At 42.3% G+C, this 23,444-nt stretch overlaps 2 protein-coding genes across 2 annotated transcripts; one reads left to right on the forward strand and one right to left on the reverse strand.

Moving 5' to 3' along the window:
- Nucleotides 1–379: 379 nt before the first annotated feature.
- Nucleotides 380–1,291, reverse strand: LOC309409215 (olfactory receptor 10C1-like; the record flags this gene model as incomplete). Its single annotated transcript, XM_082005330.1, has 1 exon — nt 380–1,291. The coding sequence occupies one exon, from the start codon at nt 1,289–1,291 to the stop codon at nt 380–382; it is 912 nt and encodes a 303-aa protein (XP_081861456.1).
- Nucleotides 1,292–15,894: 14,603 nt separating this feature from the next.
- Nucleotides 15,895–16,743, forward strand: LOC309409289 (olfactory receptor 11L1-like; the record flags this gene model as incomplete). Its single annotated transcript, XM_082005421.1, has 1 exon — nt 15,895–16,743. The coding sequence occupies one exon, from the start codon at nt 15,895–15,897 to the stop codon at nt 16,741–16,743; it is 849 nt and encodes a 282-aa protein (XP_081861547.1).
- Nucleotides 16,744–23,444: the final 6,701 nt, after the last annotated feature.

Raw genomic sequence — 23,444 nt, forward strand, 5'->3', positions numbered from 1 at the left:
AAGGTTTTGAAGGTCCCTCTGGACAGCATCCCTTCCCTCTAGCATGTCATAGACACTTGGGGAGTAATCCTTATGCCTAAAGGTATTGCCTGGGATTACATGAGACATCCTACTGTATCCAAGGTCTTTAAGTGGTACTGGCACTGTAACTTAATGGAGATGCACATGTTCTATAATAGCAGCTGGAGGCTATGCACTTCAAATGCCACCAGATACTCCTGTGTAGACACCTAATTACTTTCTTTGAACTCAGGTGAGTTGAATGCCTTCCTATCCTAAAGTCCTGTCACTGATCTTTCTTATATCCCTTTGGCAATGTGCCCATGCTTCTTCTGAGGGGAGATATTTGTGGATGGTTGTTCAGCTGAGGGGAGCTGACCTAGGAGCTGGGGTGAAATATCTTCATTCTCATTTTAAAGAGAGCACCTTTCACCTCCCTATTCCTAAGGCTGTAGATAACAGGGTTCAATATAGGGGTCACTACAGAATAGAACAGAGAAAGCACCTTGTCCACATCCAGGGAATAGCTGGATTTGGGACGTATATAGATGAATATAGCTGTTCCATAGAATAATGTCACTACCGTGAGATGTGAGAAGCAAGTGGAGAATGCTTTATACCTTCCTTTGGCAGACCTGATTTTGAGGACGGAGGAAATGATGAGGCCGTAGGACACCAAAATGAGCAGAAAAGGCATCAGGATGACAAAGGCAGCAGCCAGAATAATCTGTAGCTCATTCCAGTAAGTGTCCCCACACACCAACATCAGCACTGGCTGGATCTCACAGAAGAAATGGTTGATCACGTTGGAGCCACAGAAGGGCAAAGAGAAGATAAATGTAGTGTGCCCAAGAGCCACAAGGTTGCCACATATCCATGAGGAAGCAGCCAGCTGCATGCAGACCTTCTTATTCATGATATCCATGTAATGCAGAGGGTTGCATATGGCTCGGTAGCGGTCATATGCCATAGCAGCTAAGAGGCAGCACTCAGTTGCCCCAAAGAACAGAAAGAAATACATCTGTGCAGCACAACCTGCAAAAGAGATGGACGTATCACTTGAGAGAAGATTGACCAGCACTCTGGGCAGGGTGACAGAGGTGTAGCAGATCTCCAGAAATGACAAGTTCCTGAGGAAGAAGTACATGGGAGTATGGAGGACAGGGTCCATGTTAATTACAAGAAGAATAATTAGGTTTCCCAGCACCGTGGTGATGTAAACACATAGAAATAGGATGAAGAAGATGACTTTCATGCCTGGCCGATGAGAAAAACCCAGGATAACAAACATGATCGCAGAAGTTTTATTTCCAGTGGTCCCTTCTTCAGAGGATTTCATCTTGGAACAATAAAGACACAGTGACAAGAACGGTGCATTTCTTAAGTCAAGCCAAATAGCTCTGCTGTTGGCAGCAGCTTACATGAAATTCAGAGAGTCAATTCCAGTCCTAAAGCAAAGCTTTGAGAAGACTGATGTTGTGTACCCTGGCCACCATCTGCCATGCAGGGAAGCCAGGGTGCACTCCTGTGGATCTTGTGTCACATTTGTGAGCCTTGTGTGGATATGCTGGATAGCCCATGATATCTAAATCTATAGACATGTGCTTAGGCTTCTCAATCACTTGTGAGATGTCTGTGTTTCAGATGCTGAAATCTCAGATGTCTTGATAAACAATGAAGACAAATCCCACCCAACCTGTCCAGCAGCCCATAAGTCTATTTTTCCATCCTCCCACCTATTTGATTCACCTGGTATGATGTCTGTGTTATGTGCATGTTCTGTTAGAACAACAGTTGAGATCCAGAGGATTTTAGGTTTTATTAGTGGTTTCATTCTACCTTGAGCCACCTTGCATCACAACTTGGACACTTATAATAGTTACAAAGCTTAAAATGAGACATGACCTGTCATGGTGCACTGGCTCTTTTGAAAGTTTAAGAAGCATTGCATGACAAGTTCAGATCTCTGTGTATGTACGGGCATTTTGGTGCTTATACATAGGTGCCCTATGCTGTTTCATACATCTCAGTTATCCAAGTAAATTGCACAGCATTTGCAGATCTTCATTAGGATTGAGAGAAGTCTCACTCTATTCACCTGGAAGTCTGCCAAGAACCTCATGGATCTGTACAACGAAACTGAATAACTGTGTTTAGATGCGTCCTAACTACTAGGCACAGAATTCAGGGTAAACCAATACCTGTCATGACCAGATAAAATGGCTCAAGAAAGATGCTGTAACCTCTCAGGGTGCTTCATCATGATCATGCCTTCAAGCCTTCAGACTAGTCTGTCCTCAGTAGAGAAAAGAGAGGCTTCACACCAGCCTCCTGAGTTGAAAATGACCCAACAAATATGTAGTTTTTTAAAAGCTTGTCCAGGATTAGAGTTTGCCTCGATTTACACAGAGGTAAATTAAGGAGAAAATCAGTCTTCAGTGGTGGAAATAGGCACTTCCAGAGGACAAATTTGCCTTGTTCTGAGGTAAAAGCTTAAAATGGACCTGAGAAGTTGCCCATTAGAAGAATGTATTTCACTCCACCAACTGTCACAGATGTCTCAATAGTCAGTTCAGGTACAGATGTGTACCAGTGTCTAAAATGAGGTGAAATCAGTTGTATCAGATGTCTCCTGGAATATGTATGTTGAAAAGAAAGCACAAATCCAGTGATTGTGCAATTCTGCATATGTGCATTATAAGAAGCAGAATTATTAAAGACAGTTATCAATAGCACTGGGTCATATACTTTGCAGTACAGCACAGTATGGTAGAACCTGTACTTTAAGGTGGGACCTGGTTTACTTAGGGAAGTAAGACTTCTAGAAGAAGTGAATAAAGTCTTTGGGAAGGCAGGAAAGACTAAGGCCTTTAGAAAGGAAAAGCTAACCCTTTATCTTTGGTACCAAACTTAGGTAGACGAAGTCTCCTTCAGGAGGCTTTCAAAGGCACCTCCCTCTTTCCACTGACCATAAAGTAAACCTCAATGACTTTCTGAGACAGAATGCTTCGCTTTCATGTGATCCCATTCGGTAAGATTGATCCCACTTTTAGGTGAGTCCCTAGAGGTAAGGTACATCCAAAGCATGATTCAGACTACTGTACCAGCATGCTTCTGGTTTAGCACTTCTGAATTGGCCTCTTTGGTGACTGCCTACTCTGTTTTTCTTCACTGTTTATAGGTGGAGGCCACAGAGCTCAGGAATCCTAGTATAAGTTCTCAAATTGGGTGTTGTGGGAATCATCCCTTCCTCATTCTCATCGCCTCTATTTGACCCCTGCCTTTACTTTTCCAAACTCTTTTCCAGATCTGTTCTACCCTTTGGTATACCTCTGTCTGCCTCTCCTCCCCCAGTAATTTCAAGTGAGCACTCCTTCACTTGTAGGTTATATTTCTAATAAAAATATGGGTTGCTGTTAGCATGCATTTTCAAAAGAATCTCTGCATCCTGATTTCATGTGTTTCATGCTTTTACAACTGACATTCATTAGAGACAGGTAAGAACTCTCTAACTCGTGTCAGTTGTAAATCTTCTTTTTAACTTCCCTCAAAATTCTGTGTTGAGAATGCAGATGGCCAACTCTAAAACATCCTATCAAATTTCAAGGATGTTTTCTTTTGCTCTTAAACTGAAGCAAATATTAAAACAGTTTCCCTACTTAAGAAAAAGAATCGACAGAAATTACAACACAGCACCCCCCAGACAATCAGAAAAAGCACTTTAACATAATATACCATATCACAAGTTCTCAGGCATGGCTGTAATTTCTTATAATGAATTAGGTTAAACTGACCTTAATAATATTTTCTGAAGGGAACATGCTGTATCTGAGAAAAATAAAAGCATCTTTGACATGAGCTTTGGTTCATAGTCACTGATGCTGAATTGTAAACTAGTATACTAAGTCCTGAATATAAATTTGGTGATATCTGTATTCAAGAAACAACAGAAACTGTTCAGACTCAGTTGAATTCAGCTTGTTTGGGATAACTCAATGACTATGGTGAAATTCCAGTCAAGCCAAGATATTTTTTACTTACCTCTGCAGTCCTTCTCTTGTTTCTGTGTTCCACCTACTAAATTGGGGGGAACTAAAGTACTTGATCTTTCTTCAGCAGCCCTAGAGACATGGTCCTTGTTGTATTGCAGGTGCTCTCTAAGATGAAATCATAGAAAAGGCACATGGTCAACACCTGAGCTCTGCAGCAACCTCTCCTGAGACCTGTGTGATCAAGACACAAATGGGAGATAAACTGAGATTTACAGCCAGTCTCAAAACACAGCTTGTGTCTCCATCCTTTGGTTGTTGAAAGTATGGATCTCCAGGTACTCCAAACCTCTGAACCCCAGAACACTGGGGCAGTGAAGTCCATTAATGTAAAGCATTTCTGTGTCAAACTACCAAATCCCATAGCACTTTTAGGTTGGAACGCTCTGTGGGGGATAAGAGGAAAGAAGGACATTTAAGGAGCAAAGCCCCCAGTGTGTCCTTTTGATTTATAGACTGCCAAGGAAGTGAAAATCTTTCAGTGTGGCCTGGAACAATCCGCAGCTCCATCCTCTGAATGAAGGAAAGACAGCCTTAGAAATTATGTGATTGGTTCCTCTGTGGCCAGGGAAGTAATGGCTTGATTTTTTTTCAGTTCAGGTGTGTAGGCTCAAGGCCCTCTGTTCTTTCTGGGCCATCACTCATTTGCACCAAAATGTTGCTCCCTACTGAGGAAAAAAGTGCTTATGCCATGCAGATAGCCGTGCCAGCTGTGTGTGGAAGAAGGCTTCTTGAGAGTTTGTGCTGAAAAGATTCCCTCTGGTCACTCCATCCTGAATTACAGCTCTTCATTCCCCAACCAGCATGGGGAAATGGGCCCTTCTGAGTTTGCTCTATGCCACTTGCCCTCCTGGACACAACAGACATGAGGGATCCTGGTTCCTAGCTCCTCATTATCACCTTCTGAGGCTGAGAAGGCAACAGGTGCTTTGAGAGGAGAAAAGCAGTGAAGACCCAAGGCCAGCATGTCCTTCTGCATCCTACCCATCCCTGGGCAGGAATCTGTCCATCAGAAGACCATGGGGAGACAGGAAGACCCATGGACTCCAAGTCAGCCTGTCTGAATGCAAGTGTCAACAGTCTTTCAGGCACAGAAGCCATTTCAAGTCTTTTGTTTGGTTTGGTTTTTGGGGGTTTTTTTTGGTCTTAGGCACATTTCTTTGCTTGCAGCTTAGAAGCCATTAGATTGACTTATATTCATACAAACACACTTGTCTTCCCTGATCTTATCTCATTCTGTTCATTATCAGAGGAGGAAGTGCAACTAAGGCATGCCAGCACATCTCCTGCTTCTCTCTTTACAGTAGCAAGCCCTTCTTGAGCAACAACACAAACAAGCAAGACACTGGGTAGGAGCTACAATGAGGACAGAGTCAGGCAGGAGACAGGAGTATTTCCTCTTTCCTCTATTGCCTGATTATGAGCTGGTACTTCTCTGATCATCTTTTTTCAGTGTTGGCACCTGAGTTGTTTGCCTCTGTCCCCAAACTATGGATCATCAGTGTAATTTCCACACAGTCCTCCTACAAAGGAGACTGGCTTCCCCTGTGCTTTTATTTGACTCCTGGAAGAAGCCAGTAGCATCAGGCTCTGTTCCTGGCCTGAAATTGTTCATGTAGAAATGAACTAAGCCTGGATTCAAGGTTGAGTTTACACTGCCAACGTGGCCAGGGATGTGAGAAATGTATATTTCCTGTGACCTTATCTTCTGGTGAAGCATTTAGTTACCACAGCACCTTGGACACCCATGCTGTGCGGTTCACACAGCCAGGAAACAGGGGGAAGACCATCCCTTCTTCTTTTTGAATCCAGGTCATCTTGAAACTGAACACAGAGTCCTTCCTCCAGATCAACAAGCCAAGTGGCGACCTCTGCTCTTGGGGGAATTCTTGACAAGGCTGGCTGTCAAAAGCTGCAATTTCTGCCCTAAGAATGAGAACCCTAGAGGGAAAGGTCAAGCCAAGGAGCTCTCCATTGCTTGACTTAACAGGGGAGCCCCACAAAGATGGGTACAAATCTCCTTCCTTGGTGCACTGGAGTGGGGATTAGAGGCTTTCTTGTAGGACACAAGAAAGACAAGACCTGAACCTTGGCTGGCCTCCAAAGTGGCCTGGGGGGGACCTGGGAGTGTGGGGTGACCTTGGGATGAGCATGTGAGTGCTGTGTGCTTGCAGTGCATATCAAGCTGGACCAGCTGGAGTATAGGGCACCCATGGGGTGGGTAAGAGAGCTGGGGCCCAGGCAGGTGTACCAGGCAGCAGAGGGGCTGTGCTGGTGCTCAGGAGACTTGTGAATGTGTGTAAGCTTGTGAACCAAGAGAGTGTCATGTGTGTGTTTGCACTAGTGACCTTCTGTCTCTGCCAGCCCCAGAGGAGGAGGGGACGTTGCTGTCTGTGCTCGGGTGTGATGTAGATTCTGTGTGTGGGTGCTGGTGACAGCAGTGACTTGTCTGTGGAAGTCTGTCTGACGGGTTGCCTTAGTGTCCTTTGTGTGTGTCTCTGAGACACATGCTCAGCTTTGTCACTGGCTGAACCTGCAGATGGAAAAGCAGCAGCTGTGTCCCTCAGCCTGGGCAGGGACCCTGGTACCCAGGCAACTGGGCTGGGCTCTAGTGGCTGGGGAGGAGGGTCCTGGGCTAGGGCTGCAGGAGGAGGCCACCTCTCCTGACATGCTTAATAAAGGACACCACAGACAGGTGAGGAAGACACATGTTGTAGCCCAGAAGATGGACTGTAGCAGTTAGAACTACTCTGTTTGTTTGTTCGTTTATTAGTTTCCATTTAGATGCTCCTATCATGCCTGGGGAATGTTCCCTGAAATCCACTAGATTTCTATTTCCTCTCTAAGCAATGGTTAGAGAAAGGCAGAGCCCAGCAGTGTGATTTTTCCTATCTGAGGGTGCATTTCTGAGGCAGATTGAGATTTTTTTCTATGGAAGACCCTGTTCCATTCCTAAATCTACATTCATTTTGCCCACATTCAGGGTACTGATTTGGCTGAGTCAATCTAGGCATCAGTCCTGGTTAGGAGCCATAAGAATGGGTTTGGATTCATTTCCCTTCAGTGTATTCCACAAAGACATGGGAAGTATGATTCCTCTTGCTGAAGTTTAGGTGTTCACAGAACAAAGTGCACAGCATATGAGCTCCTTTTCTAGGTTCCTAATAGAATCAATGGAGATGGAGGACAGGTTTAAGTTAACACACACAAATTCTTGGTGACATTTGAGATGCTCTGGCATCTCAAAGTGTCTACAATTTTTTACAAGTTATGGTGGTCGAATTATGAGATCCATATCCTTCTAGTAACCACCTAAGTGCTGGAGGGGATTGACCTTGACCATTTCAAATGATACTGCCTACTTTTAGGGCAACTGAACCTACCTTTGCCAGTAAAATCAATAGAACTTAAAGAGCCATTTAGCTAACCTGACAATGGAGGTTTTTGTCACAAAGAGAGAGCTGGGCAGCTAGGCCCTTCTTTGGGCTCCATTCACTAGAGCTCCACTGACCATGACAGAAGTTTGGACACATGTAAATCCCAACAATGAAAACAACAAACTTACCTTGGGACACTGAGTGTAATGGCCTAAAAGAGGCATCTAGCACCATGTAAGATGCCTGGGTGTCCAGGACAGCTACATGGAGCAAACACAATACAAGACCTAAAGGAAAGCCATGTCCTTCTGGAGCAGATGCTAGGCAGACATCCCTGGGAATCTGTAGTGGATTCAATGTCTGTGTGTCAGTTTATTCCACCTGCACCCAGGGGTGCAGTATGAACGGAAAGAACATAACACAAAATTCTCCACTTGTGTGTCTATAACCTCAAATCCTCTGGCTCTCATCTCCCTCACCCTTGCTCACCTGCATGATGAAGCGAACAGGGAAAATGCTAGGAATGTTCACATGCTGTCTAGATAATAGGCTGTCCACAACCGGGGGATTTCTCAGGAGCACATTCTCTGTTTTGGAGGTTGACTTCACCTCTTATCATAGGACTTGTTTTGTGCAGCAAACACATCTGCCTTGGCTCTCTGGCCCAGTCCTATGTATCTGACAATGCAAAACCTATTAAAGAATGCTATGGGAAATGATCAAAGAGAATTGGTCTTTGGTCTTCTTATTAAATACTTTCTTAACTATCCTGATAATTTAAATCTCTATGCCATGTATGAATACTGCGAACTCTAGGTGTCAGCAACTGGAGACACTGGAGTGAATAAATCAAGGGCCAGCAACAGGAGTCAGATAATGGGTCATGAAGTCCATGTGTCTATGGAGCCAGCAACTGGAGCTAGTGAGGGTCTAAGCACCAGCAATGAGAGACCATGGATCATGAGACCCATGTGGATGGCATGCCAAAAACCGAGGGATCATTGTGTTTATATTTTCAACTGACCTGATGTGTATAGGTGTGTATGTGTAATCCACACTCAGATTTCAGGCTGGACAAGCCAGTGGAGGAAACCCTGTATCAATCTTTCTCAGACTCAGTTTCTGAGCAAGATGTGGATATCCAGGGTCTGAGGACACCAAAAGCCCATGCTGAAATTCAAGGGGTCTCTCAATGGGGGCAGAGGTGCGTGTGAGAGAAGATGATGGTGTGAGTATATGCACCTGTTTGCTAGCAAACATAAAGCTGGGCTAGTGGGCAGTTAAGAGAAGATCCACATAGCAAGTAAGACAGCCCAGGATGTGGGCATGTATACCAGATGGACTGAGGGTCCACCCTTTGTGGGCATGTATACCAGATGGACTGAGGGTCCACCCTTATATACAAGGGGTATGTTGGTGAATCTAGAGAGTGAATGTTTGGGTGTGTTTGCTACTGAACTTCAATCCCAGTCAGCCGGAGAGGAGGAATGGGACTTGGTTATTGAAACTTATGTTTCTTGTGAGTTCTGGCAATGTTATACGTAGGTGCTAAAGTCAGTACCCTTCTCTGTGGCAGTTTGTTTAGCTGACATGTTAATGTCCTGTGTGTGTATGCAAGCGTGTGCCTCTCTAGGATATGTGCTCACTACTGGGTGAACACGTGAATGCAAAACCAGCAGCTGCATCTATCAGCCTGGGACAGAGAGACCTCTTGACCGCAGGGTGCACCAGACTGGCCTCCAGTGGCTGGGAAGGACAAATCTCTAGGTCCCAGAGTCTGCTGGTGTTGGCAGTTGGTTGTTATACAACCCTTAAAACTGTGACCTCTGCTCCAGAACTGGACTGTGAACGTGTTGATGGTCAATAGGGTCGTATCCAATTCATCTGAAGTTACATCCTACTGCCTACAGAGGGAATTTACCTTGTGGCTAAGCTTGTCTCCATGATATCCACTATGAACTGGGTAGATTCCCCACACTGCTCTCAAGAAGGATGCATGAAACAGGGGCAGTGTACACTGAAGTTATGGTGAACAGGAACAATATCTGTATTGGTTTCTATCAGTTAAGAATAACTTCTCCTCAGCAACATTTCTAGTACTTTTGTTCTAGTAACAAAAGCATGGGTGGGTTGGGGATATTCTTAGAGCTGCAAAAAAATATTCTGTTGCATGCAAAGGGACAGCAAAGGTTCTGTTTCATCATGGCTCCACTGATGTTTTGGTGGGTAAGAAATCTGTATTAGTAAGACACAGGCCATAATACGTTGTTCTTCATGTTCGTCTGCTCCCTTATGGTCTCATTTCAGTGTGAGACTTTAATACCAACTTAGTTGAGTTTAGAGTGTGTATGAGAAAGTCATACACATCCTGTCTCCATGCACAGTTGATATCAGGATCCAACTTCATCCTCAGGGATACCTCATTACTTCTGCTACACTAGAGTGGGTTATCTACTTTCTCTAAGTAAACTCTTTGAATTTAAAATTTTGCTTGATGGTGATTTCGAAAATGTGTTAATAATGTCAAGGGGGAATCACTAAAATTGCTGTTATTATTGATTAACAATGTTTTGTTCTCAAGGCATGAAGCAATACAATGATATGTTGTTAACATTAATAACAACAAGACTCCCTTTGGCCACCAAATCAAAGTGAGTATCATATAAGTCGCTACTACTGCCACGGGCCTCTCAGATATTTCAGAAAGCAACAGAAACAGCCCTGAGTCTTAAGAGACTGATCCTAGTTAGAAAGATGCCTAGAAAACGTCATTATGTATGAGGCAATGAGGCAATGTGGCTAAGGAAAAGGGCAGCCATGGCAGATATGGTCACGTTACGAGAGCCACAGGGCACAGCCAGAGCCCTAGGAAATGTGAATTGCTTAGTATTACACTGACTCCCAGACTAAAGGGAGTAACAGGAAGGCAATTTACACTGAAGCTCAAAACATCCTTAAGAAAGATAAGTAACACAGTTCCTGCACATTTAATAGGTATAAAACCCCACACTCCCCATATCTCTGCCGATTCAAAGTCTGCAGGAATACCTCTAGCAGGCCTTGGTCCAAGATCAGATTCCTGAGCTGTATGTAGTGTATACCTGGGAACCAGGTATCTCAGCTTCTAGAATAGCCCCTGCAGATGGAGTTAGTGCCAAAAAAAGAAAAAAAAAAAAAAAGCTGGAGAGTGATTTAGGTGGCCAAATTGAGTACTTGCTCTTGTATGCTTTATGTCCCTAAAGTGGGACCCAGTTCCCTAAGCCTAGGCAGCTAGCATTTAGCAACCTTGCCTGGGTCCTGGCAACAGTACACCATTGATGTCTGTTACTTCACTGGGCTCTGGAAGGGGAACTTGGACACTACTGTACTGACAGGCTCTATGTGTGAATACCTATGCGTTGGTGACTGAATTGTCAGGTTGAATCCTCTGTGTAATGCTGGGTTATATGAATTATCAGACCATGTTGTCAGCTTTCCAGTTTCAGAAAATTTGTTTCGTATTACTTATAAGACATTTCTATAGAAGTAACAGTCTTTCAAACACAGATTTTGCAGCAGTCTACAGAAAAATATATGGACACTGAATCAGTAAGTGCTGCCCATGGCTAGTGTCCAAGCAGTGTACCTTAAATTAAAAACCTGTCATCATCATCCAAAGTGTACCAGCTATTAATTTACCATAGTGCACATGAAGAAAATAGTTTGGAATAGAGATAGTAAGAAGATAGAGGAGACTGCAGTAACCAGCCATGGGGTTATTGATCAAATAAGTGTACTTACTAGTAGTCTGCTTATGCACAACTAGCTCCTTTTCTCCCTTCTTCTCTGCTTTCCCATCCCCACTCCATCTTCACCCTCTGCTTCTCTGCACTTCTCCCCTCCCCTCAAAAAAACTGCCTAGGTGCTATAACAAGGGGGATGTACATGTGAAGGTGTACCAACTGATGGCCAAACCTGATTTTGATACATTTATGTACTTTCTGGAAGGCTATTGATTACATGATTAGTTTAACTTTTGTACAGATTTCTTTAGCCTAATAACTGTGTGATAATGTTTAACAGCCTACTCTCATAGTTCTTAGGCTATACTGGCCTCAATGCTAACCAAGAGGCCTCATGAAATCAAAACAAAGAAGAGTTAAGAGCAAGGACTGAGAAACTGATGAGTACAGAGGAGATATCTTAACCTTGAGCACAGAAACATCCTCGCAGGAGTGCTCAAACAAGGATGATAAGAAGGAATCGCTGAGCTGGACAACAGAAGGGGCAAACATCCAAGGAGAAGAAACTATCCCCAGGAGACCTGTGACCATAACAAGGAAAAAGGAGTAGGAGGCTAACTCCCCAAATGACCACCAATGACCACCCAAGACCCCCGCATATGCATAGTGTAGTTTTGCAACGCCAGTGTTATGTAATTGTAGTAGATCAGCAGGGAGGTAGGGATTTCTTGGAAAATGTGTGAATATTCATGTCTTTAAGATATATAAAGGATGAACTTTTGTTTCAGGGTATGCACTTTAGGTGGAGCGATCCCCCGTGCATCCAGCACTGCAATAAAGAACAACTGCCTTCTAAAACTTCAAACTAAGTGTTAAGAGGGTTTTCTTACCGACTTTTTCTGTAAGAATTTATGGACCCCTCAACAGGCCAACAACATGAGGAATTGCAGGATGTTACAGATAACGAAAGTACAGTACTATATATGCAGATGGCCAACCCCAACTTATGGCATCACTAACAAGACAGAAATATGAGAAATGGAAGCATATGTAATGTATCAAAGGGGTTAGTAGCTTTAGAGAGCTGATGTCCAGCATAGAAATTAACAGGATATTCACATAAATTTCAACTAAGAGTGTAAAGTTATCAGGTCTTTAAGAACAACATTCTTCAAGTACAAGAACTGTATATATCATAGTTTTCCTGCTGCACAATGGTATCCACCTTCTCTTGTTTGTTGCCCATGTTGCGGGCATTGGTATGGATGCACTTCAGCTGGGCTATAGATCCCACCACCTTTTTTAATAGAGAAGCCCTAATTCCTATGCAAACATTCTCAGGCACTTCTGTGGTTTCTAACCACGTGCTTGAGAGAATGCAACTCATCTAAGTCCATGGGATCCAGCAGGCTCCACCTGATGACAATTAGAAAACTGGCCAATGTCATTGCAAGGCTGCTCTTTATTAGCCTGGAAAAATCATGGAGATCAGAGGAGGTTCCCAAGAACCAGAGGAAGGCAGATGTCACACCCATCTTAAAAAATGGCCTAAACAACAACTGTGGGAGCTGAAGACCAGTTAGCCTCATGTTGGTCCTGGGGAAAATCATGGCTTGAGTTCTCTTGGATCCCACCTTAGCAAAAATGAAGAAGGAAGAGACTGGGAACTGTCAACATAGTTACAACTGATGATAAATCATGCCTAATCAACCTGATAGCCTTAGAGAATAGCCTTCTAGGATTCTCAGACAACAGGAGAGCAGTAGGTATCATTTACCTCAACTTTAGAAAGGCTTTCAATCCTGTTTCCCATAATACATTGTATACAATTTGGGACATTACAGTCTAGGTAGGTGGACAATCAGGCCAGTAAAAAAATGGTTCAGTATTTGATCTCAGAGGGTGATGGGTAGTGGGTAGTACTGTGTCTGAAAGCCAATAATAAAGGAAGTACTATAGGGTTATAATCTGTCATCCATCTTGTTTAATGTGTTTATGAACTACCTAGAGGAGGCAGCAGAGTTTACTCTTTTCAAGGTGGCAGGTGATACCATATCAGGGTGACCCGTCGGTAAGTTCAAATACAGAACTGCGATCTAAAGAGACACAGACAGACTGGAGGAATGGGCCAAAAGAAACCTTACTAAATTCAACAAGAACAAATGCAAAGTTCTGCTCCTGAGAAGGTAGGCCACCCTTGCAATAGCATGGACTGTGGACTGAGTGACTGAGGATCAGCTTTGATGAAAAGACTTGCAGGGGTCTTTTCAAACAGCAAGCTGAACATGAGCCAGAAGTGTGCCCCAACAACAAAGATGACCAAAAGGATCTGGACTCCATTAAAAGGAGCATAGCCAATAGATCAAGGGAAGAGATTATCCTCCTTTATTTACTCAGAACTTGTTACACCACATCTAGACACTGCTCCAAGTTTTAGTCCTCCCAGTAAAGACCAGTAAAACATCAACAAGCTGGAGTGAGTTCAGTGGGGGGCTACAGGATGGCCAAGGAGCTAGGGTACTTTCCCAGAGAGGACAGGCTGAGGGAGTTGAGCTTTATCAGCCTGAAGAAGAGATGGCTTTGGGTGGACCTCATGGCAGCCTGTCCTTTGTACTGTTAAATCTGCTTGGAAGTAGAAAAATCATGAGAAAATTTTCTTTAAAGTTTTCCTTACCAATAAGCTTTCTGTTTAAAAAAAAAAAAGGAAGATATTTTTACGTTTTACTCTTTCTTGATCACTGACTGAAAACAAAAATCATAAATGGAAATAAGTGGCAAATTTTTTTTTCACTTTTTTTTTTTATTCCTATTTTATTGCTGTAACACTTTTTAAGGTAATTAGGAATTGTGAAAAATACTTTTGAAAGCCCATCCATGGTCAACAAGCAGCAACGTGCTTTGGCTAGACAACTTTCACAGAATCACAGAATCATTAAGGTTGGAAAAGAACTTTAAGATCAGCAAGTCCAACCATTAACCCACCACCACCAAGCCCCCTAAACCATGTCCTGAAGTGCCACGTTTTTTGGAATACTTCCAGTGATGATGACTCCACCACCTCCCTGGGCAGCCTATTTCAATGTTTGACCACTCTCTCAGTAAAGAAATTTTTCCTAATATCTAGTCTAAACCTCCCCTGGTGCAACTTTAGGCCATTTCCTCTCATTAGAGAGGACAGTGACACTTTCCCAAAGTGTCACTCAGAAGATGTAGTGGAAAGATACAGCCTGAGTGAAATATACTGTGAAAATGTCCCAGACTGAAATCTTCCATGTATTTTTGTGTGCTTTAAAAAACTTTTCTTTTTCAAAATAGGATTTGACTTTAAAATTATTTGAAATGCTACATATGAACTTTTTGCAGAAAGCAGTTTGGTTAGCTGAAAGATCTGGTTGATCTTTCAACTAGCTGAAAGTTTCTGGTGAATTTTGAATGCAGCTTTTCCAGAGGGTTTCTTCTTTTACTAACAAACTCTTCCTTGCAGATGAGTCATCAGTCCCTTGTTGCTAGGGTGCCCCATGGAGTGACTCCACCCATGGGATTACTCCCCAGAGATCCTCAACAACGACTGAAATCAATGCTTGGTACAATTCATCCTTTATCCGTGTCTGTCTATGCAAGTCAAGACTAACCAGGAGGTAGTTCAGTCTAAAAGGGTTTCTATCCAATATGATGTTGTAGTCAATGTAAAGGGTTTAGTAATAAGACTCAAACTACAGAGTAAAGGATGATTAAATTCACCAGGTAACTATTTTTCTGATATTGTCATTAATTGTGCCTCAACTTGAAAAACGTAAGTTACTGATAAGTTACAGTCTGAGACAAGGACCCGAATGCAGACTGAAACTTAGCACTACCTAAATGTCTTCACAGCTTAGAAAACAGCTCTGTAAAAACTGGGCATATACTCAATATTGTTCATATAGATTCATATGTAAGTAACTAGATATGACTGCCCATGTGCCTTATCATAGATATGGGAAATGAATTTTATTCCTATGAACTACTTTGCTTTTAATCAATTTCTAGTAACTGATTATTCTCCATGGTTTCCATTCTTGAGGTGGAAATTACATCTTTACTTACAGTATTTAACAAGAAATTATAAGATTGCTGGTGAATCTGTGTGCAAGTTTGTACTCCTCCATGGCAGAGCATTTGAGAGAGTTCTTATGTGTGCCTGTATGTTCAGGACCATGCAAATGAGTATTTACATTTTTATAAAAAAATCATGTGTTCATTAATGAGTGGAATTTTCAGTGCTGTGATTATGGATATGAGTTTTTATATTTCTTTCATTGACAAGCAGATCTTTGCAGGGGGCATGTCTGAGTTCATGTGCTATATATGTGTAAGTTTACATATACTTTTTTACTATGGATTAGTGTAAGTGATATCTTTATGTACTTTATGTACATAAATATGACATCTTTATGTACTTTCTTATATATCTCCTTGTGTGCAAGTGTGGAGAGTGGCTGTGTACTGGCCTATTTGCAAAAGAATATAATTGTCTATGTGAAGTTCATTAAATACGTGCTAAAACTTGTATTTCAGGAGGGAGAGAGAGCAGGATGGGAGTGAGGGAGGGAGAAAAGAAGGACAGACTGGTAGCAACTTTGATACTGTTTCCAAAGGTTTATTTGAGATTCATAATTTTTATAGATAGTGCTTTCACCACTGAAATTTAACATATTCTGATACTGATTATTTCCTTAGCAGAAAAATCCTAGCTCTTTCCAAGAGATGACAAATGTTACAACAGTACTGGAATTCAGGTTACTGGGCTTCAGTAGCAACCCACACTGCCAGATCCTGCTATTCACAGTGGTTTTGGTTATTTATATTCTCACTATCCTAGGAAACATCATTATTATTTCAGTGGTGACACTGGAGCCACAACTTCATTCACCCATGTACAAATTTCTCCAGAACCTCTCTTTCCTAGAGGTCTGTTACATCACCACAATTGTACCCAAGATGCTGGCCAATCTACTGGCAAAGAGGAAGAGTATATCTTTCTCAGGATGCATGGCACAACTTTACTACTTCATTTCCCTGGGAGCCACTGAGTGCTACCTCTTGGCAGCGATGGCATATGACCGATACCTTGCCATCTGTGAACCCCTGCACTATGGTGTGGCCATGACTGCTGAGTTTTATACCCATCTGGCTGTGGGCTCCTGGGTCACTGGTGTTTTCACTGGTTTTCTTCCCTGTCTGATGGTCTCCAGATTGCATTTCTGCAGTTACAGCCTCATTGATCACTTCTTCTGCGACATCTCTCCACTGTTGAAGCTCTCATGCTCAGACACCACTGTCACAGAAACTGTCATCTTCATCCTCTCCCTCCTGGTCCTTTCCAGCTCCTTTCTGTTGACTCTTGTGTCATACCTACTTATAATCCTCAGTATCCTGAAGATACCCTCTGCTTCTGGAAAAAGAATTACCTTCTCCACCTGCAGCTCACACCTCATGGTAGTGACTATATACTACGGTACAATGATTTCCATGTATGTCCGTCCCACCTATAATCTGTCCTCAGAGCTCAATAAGGCTGTATCTGTGCTCTACACAGTGGTCACACCCCTCTGAACCCAGTAATCTACAGCTTGAGAAACAAGGCATTCTCAAAGGCCATGGAAAACATAGTCATCAGACACCATCGTCTTCATTCTTTGTAAGTCGGGAACACTTCAAGACTGACTCTTGTTGATATTCAGGCTCTTTGTTGTATTCTGGCTACAGAACAGGTTATTATCATGGGCATGAGTAACAGCAACAGTTGTTGCTGCTTTATTATAAAAACTAATTCAAGGCAGTTATTACTGTAAAACGAAATGACTCCTGGACCATACAATGCTTCATTTTCCTCTTTTTCTTCTTTTCCCTCTTCCCCTCTCTCTTTGCCCACCATTTAATTTACTTTTTATTACTATTATAATTACTATCTGAATTACACTGTTTTTGTTGTTAGTGCACAGACACAAATACACATGAACTTTCAAAGGCTAATATATGATTTTAAATTTACAAATTATTTATGTGTTTCTTTGCTTGTAGATTTTCCTCTTGGTTCGCCTCGTCAGGTTTTTTTTAATCCACTGGTTCAGAATAAATGTCATTCTGTTTTTCTTATACTTCATTTGGGGCATGTGAAACCAATCTCTTGACATAAAATAGAAAAAGTGTATTTGCCTTTTATGAAGAAAATGTGTCTCAGAAACACATTTTTATTGTTACTTTACAATAAATTAACACTATGAGAAGTTAATGTGATAGAGCTGAATTTATTTAGTGTGCTGTTCCTTTCTCTTCACCCTTAGGCAATATTTCAGGTGCTGAGACATCAGTGCATACTCTTACATTACTAGACTCCTCTGCTGGAGATTGTGAGATATGACAGAGAAGCCTCAGGAGACTTGTATCGTTCTGCAGCAGCTGCTTTATTCCACTGAATGACCCATGGACCCAAAAATGACATTGGTGATAGGGACTGCAAAGAGCTAGAATAGTCTGAAAGACACACAACTGCCATGGTGCTGCTAAAGATAGACACCAGAGCAAGCACTCCACTGAGTTCTTACCATTGTCTGCAATTAAATTGTCTGTACCCATGTCTTCTCACTGGTTTTGGCCGGAGCCCAAGGTATTTAGGAGCCAGGGAAAGAACTGTGCTAGAGTCTGAAGACTACCATCATTAAGATATTCAATACAAACATCAATGAGAGTACTTACTATAACTTCCATAACTATAGGCAAACCTCTTCACTATACAGAGCTCATGAATGGCAATGTTTGTCTCCAGTAGGCAGAGAGCTCTTGGCTATTTCCTTTCCTTTTAAATACAGTGATAATAATACTTCTCAGGACTTTTCAGTAAAAGAAAAATATGACATATTTCCACTACATAGTGGCAAGTGCTATTTTGCTACCCCAATATAAAAGCTGGTAGAGAAGTCATCTCATCTACATATTTACAACATAGAAACCCACCTCCAAGACAGCTTCTGCCTTCCTCTTTAACTGGAGCCAACTAACTCCAAAAATGAAATTATTCCATCTGACAAGAAGTGCCTAATAAAGGATTAATCACTTTCAGGATGCAATTTTATAAAAGGAATCTAGATGGCAGGCTTAGCCTTTGGGTGTGTCTACTTTGCTAAATAACCCTGGGGTTTCTCTGAGGTTATTGTATTCTAGTCATTCAAATCACACAAATGCTAGTTCATTCTTGGTTGCCCTATTAGATAGAAAGAATGAAGTATTATCTTCTGAAATGAAATATGGCTGTGATTCTACAAAAGAGTAACTATTGAGTTAGCAGTGGATAAGATCAGGCCAGATTTTACTCTTCACTAAAAACAGTCTTCCACGACTACTTCATCAGTCATTTGACCTCTAATACCTGCACACAACCCCCTCTCATAGCCTTGGGAATGATGCACATATCCTCAGCATCAGATTATGTATAAAGACATTACTTTGAAGGGCTGCAGTCTACCATTCATTCTATTTTAGGATTTTGAAATAAAAATGAGTACATGGCAGAAGTATTATTTCTGAGAAATGGAAATATAACACAGGGCCTAAATGACACTTAGGCAAGAGCTATGCAGCATGGACACAACAGTAGGAGGTTAGCCACCAGTATGAGCGTATATGAGTGACTCTGTACACCAGGACTGGAAGTAAGGGATCATGCCCTGAAGTAGATGCTTTTAGTTGTGTAGGATCTGTTAATTTCTGCATCAGGGCTAATCACCAAGGTACACCATGGAGAGAGAAAGGCAGTTCTAATTCATGACTAATTTCATTCTGATGCAGAGAACCAAAACAGGTAAATTGAATCGCCTCACAGAAGTTACTGTTTCTTCCTATCGATTATACAGAAGTCCTGGTCACTGACTTGGTTGTAAATATCTAATTTTCTTTCATGCTGTATATGATATACCATGATCTGAGGTTTTATTGGTTCTTTGAGTTGTCATTGAGGGAGATACATCTTTCTGAGCTTGACTCATCTGTGAGAGTGAGGTGAAATGCCTGACAGGTATTCTTAGCCTTCTCCACTGAGTCTAAGAGGGATCTGAAGTATTCAGCTGAGACTACACTCATAAGTAACTGACGTTAGGCAAAAGGTATCTTCTCCTAGGTGATATATAAAGGTAATTTATGTATTATACATTTGTTTATAGGATAGTTCAGGTTGAAAGGCACCTCAGAAGGTCTCTAGTCCAATATTGCACTAGAACTACCTGATGTCCACCTAGGAGATGAGACCAGATTGTTCACACCTTTATCCAGTCTAGTCTTGAGAATCAACCAGGGTAGATACAACCACTCTGAGCAACCGCTGCTTGACTGTCCTCATCATGAAAATGTTTTTCCTTATAGCCAGACTGATCCACTTCAACTTATGCCTGTTGTGCCTTGTCCGCTGTGAAAAACCTGTCCCCATGATCTTAACCTCTTTTTAGATGTTAGAGATTGCTGCTAGGTCCCCCCAAATCCATTTCTTCTCCAGGCTGTACAAGGCCAGCTCCCTCAGCCTTTCCACTAAGGTCAAGAGTTCCAGCCCTAGGACCATCTTGGTGGCCTTCTGCTGAGCTCACTCTGCTTCACTGATGTCTTGTTACTGGGGAGTCCAAAATGGGACACAGCATTCTAGTTATGGTCTAATGAATGGTGAGTAGAAGGGGAAATTTTTTTTCCCTTAACCTACTGGTTACACTCTGTTAACACAGCTCAGGATGCTGTTGACCTTATTCATTGCCAGGGTAAAATGCTGGCTCATTTTCAGCTTGATGACTACAAGGAACTTCAAGGCCTTTCATCTGAGATGTTCTGCAAGCCATTCTGCTCCCTACCTATATCACTGCAAGGGTGTTCTTCCTTCTGAAGTGCACGACTTCCCATTTGTCTTTATTGAATTTACAATGACCCATTGTTCCAGCTTTGCTAGATCTTAGTGACTGACAGTCCTGTTGTTTTGGTTTAACCCAGGTAGGCAGCCCAGCCCCACAGAGCTGTTTGCTTCCTGCCCCCCCGTGGAATGGGGGAGAGAACTAAAAGGGTAAAAATGGGAAAACTCATGAGCTGAGATAAAGACAGTTTAGTAGATAAAGCAAAAGCTGTGCACGCAAGCAAAGTAAAATAAGGAATTTATTCACCACTATCCGTTGGCAGGCAGATATTTAGCCATCTCCAGGAAAGCAGTGCTTCATCACATGTAATGGTTACTTGGGAAGACAAATGCCACAACTCTGAATGTGTGTCCCCCCCACCTCCTTCTGTAAGCTTTTATTACTGAGCATGTCATAAGGTATGGGCTATCTGTTTGATCAGTTGGGGTCAGATGTCCTGGCTGTGTCACCTCCCAACTCCCTGTGCACCCCCACCTACTCACTGCGGGGCAAGAGAGTAAGAAACAGAAAAAGGCTTTGATGCTGTGTAAGCACTGTTCAGCAATAGCTAAAACATTCCTGTGTTATCACACAGTTTTGTTCACAAGTCCAAACCATAGCCCCACAATAGCTACTATGAAGAAAATGAACTCTATCCCAGCCAAAACCAGAAAACCTGTTCTCAAATATATTGACTGGTCCCTTCAGCATGGTGCTGTACTGGTTTCAGCTGGGATAGAGTTATTTTCTTCCTGATAGCTGGTATAGTGCTGTGTTTTGGATTTGGCATGAAAATAACGTTGACAACAGACTGATGGGTTCAGTTGTTGCTAAGCAGTCAAGGACTGTCCAGCTTTTCATGCTGGCCAGCCAGCGAGAAGGCTGGAGGTGCATGGGAAGCCGAGAGAGGACCCAGCCAGGACAGCTGACCCAAACTGGCCAAAGGGATATTCCATACCATACAACATCATGCTCAGTATATAAACTGGGGGAGTTGGCCAGCGGGGCACTGCGGCTCAGGAGCTAACTGGGCATCGGTCTGCGGGTGGCGAGCAAATTGCATCACTTGTTTTGTATATTCTGTTATCATTCTTATCTTTTTTTTTTCCTGTCCTATGAAACTGTCTTTATCTCAACCCACAAGTTCTACCTTTATTTTCCGATTCTCGTCCCCATCCCACTGGGGGAGGGGGACAGTGAACAAACAGCGGTGTTTTAGCTACCTGCTGGGTTAAACCACAACAGGTGTCATATGCAACCATGAGAAAAGTGAACTCTGCCACCACATATTATTCACTGATGAAGATGTGAAACATAACAGGTCTCAAGATGCATCCCTGAGCTGTTCCACTTGTCACCAGCCTTCAGGCACAACATCACACGTTAAAAATTACCCTCTGACCCCAAATCTTCCAAGCAGCTTTTTTGACATATCTTATTATCCACCCAGCCAGATCATAATGTCTTACTGTAGGTAAATAGCCATGATCTTGTTTCCCACAGCCAGACTAGTCTAACGCAGGAAAATCCAGGAATGTGTCTGTCAGATTCTCATGATTTCAGTACACCAGCAATGACTATCAATGTCATTTTCTCACAAATGTTATCAGAAAATTTATGTTCAGTTGATTCCATGATACCATGGTACCCTGTCTGTGAAAGACTAATTTACTATGAAATAATTAATGTTTGGTGACATAAGTAGTAAGGTACTTAGCAAAGCCTACTTAAAAAAGGGCTAATCTAAAATAAGCTTTGTAAAAAAGTCAATTTTTCTTTAAATTTTAATTATTTTTTTTTTTCATAAAGTGATTCTTCAAAATCCATCTGCATCCTGGAAATAGTTCTCATGCTTCTGTAGCTATTTTCATTTGTTGGAAGAAAATGTTTTTTGTGTACATGTTGGACAGCTGTATTCCTATTTTAGCTAGCTAAATAACGAGTACACATCTGCCAAATTTTTGGTTTATGAATTAATGCATCAATACGTTTGCTTGTCTACCTGTCAAATATTTTTTTCCAACCATATTTGTCCTACCTAATATTTGTCTTCTTAATTCTTGGACAAATGCAAACAAAGACTGTTGTAATTAATTCCCATCGCAATCATCTTTCTCCTCATCTTATTGTATCCACATCTATCTGTGTACCTTATGATCATCTACCCATCTCTAGCAACGTAACTAGTGTCAATTGTGTTGGTACATTTTACAACCATGTGAAAATGTTCGAAAAATGTTCTCCGAAACATTATGAAATCCTATCCCTTTTCTAAATTATTTTATACATGCTATAAGTAACTTCAAAGATCAATCATCCTGATAGCATGTGCAGTTAATTTCACAACAAAAGCACCAGAGAGCATTTAAGCTGACACAGGATTTGCAATATATTTCTGCTGTGGGAAGGTTTGGTGAGAAAGAAGAATTTACAAGAGACGCCTTAATCCTTGGTGACTAAGGAAAAAAATAGCCAGAAACTGTCCAAAAGATGTTCAACAATAAGGACTGAAAAATTACATTTATGAGTTATTTGAACCACATTAACTTAACTTAATCAGTCTTAAAAATGAGAAACAAAAGAAGCCTTTTCTCACTGAAATTGCCAAGCCTAGCAAAACCTTTTCCAAAAGATAATTTCTCCTATTATGCACTTGATGACTGCATGGGGAATTACAGGTAACAGTAAACTTATTGCAGTTCCTCACTCTAACAAGCCCATGTGAGAAATTACACAGTGTGAAGGGCAGTCACAAGAGTAAAGCTTCCTGGAGTTTTAATGGGACCTGCTGAGGCTATTAGATATGGAGGTGCTGCAGAAATCATAGAATCATAGAAAAGTTTGGGTTGGAAGGGACCTTTAAACATCATCTCGTTCCATCCCCCTGCAATAAGCAGGGACATCTTCAAGGAGACCCGGTTGCCCAGAGCCCCATCTAACCTGACCTTGAATGTTTCCAGGGATGGGGCATCTACCACCTCCCTGGGCAACCTGGGCCAGGGTTTCACCACCCTCACTGTGATTTTTTTTTCCTTATATCTAGTCTAAATCTGCCCTCCTTTAGTTTAAAACCATTAACCCTTGCCCTATCGCTACAGGCCCTGCTAAAAAGTCTGTCCCCATCTTTCTTATAGGCCCCCTCTCAGCCCTGGCAGCTGCAGGAAGGTCTCCCCGGAGCCTTCTGTGCTCCAGGCTGAACCCCCCCAGCTCTCCCAGCCTGTCCTCCCAGCAGAGCTGTTCCAGCCCTGGAGCGTTGCTGGGGCCTCCTCTGGCCCCGCTCCAGCAGGTCCGTGTCTCTCCTGTGCCGAGGGCTCCGGAGCTGGACGCAGCCCTGCAGGGGGGTCTCCCCAGAGCGGGGCAGAGGGGCAGAACCCCCTCCCTCGCCCTGCT

The sequence above is a fragment of the Phaethon aethereus genome (genome assembly GCF_964289735.1).
Source record: "Phaethon aethereus genome assembly, chromosome: 12".
Taxonomy (NCBI): Eukaryota; Metazoa; Chordata; class Aves; order Phaethontiformes; family Phaethontidae; genus Phaethon; species Phaethon aethereus.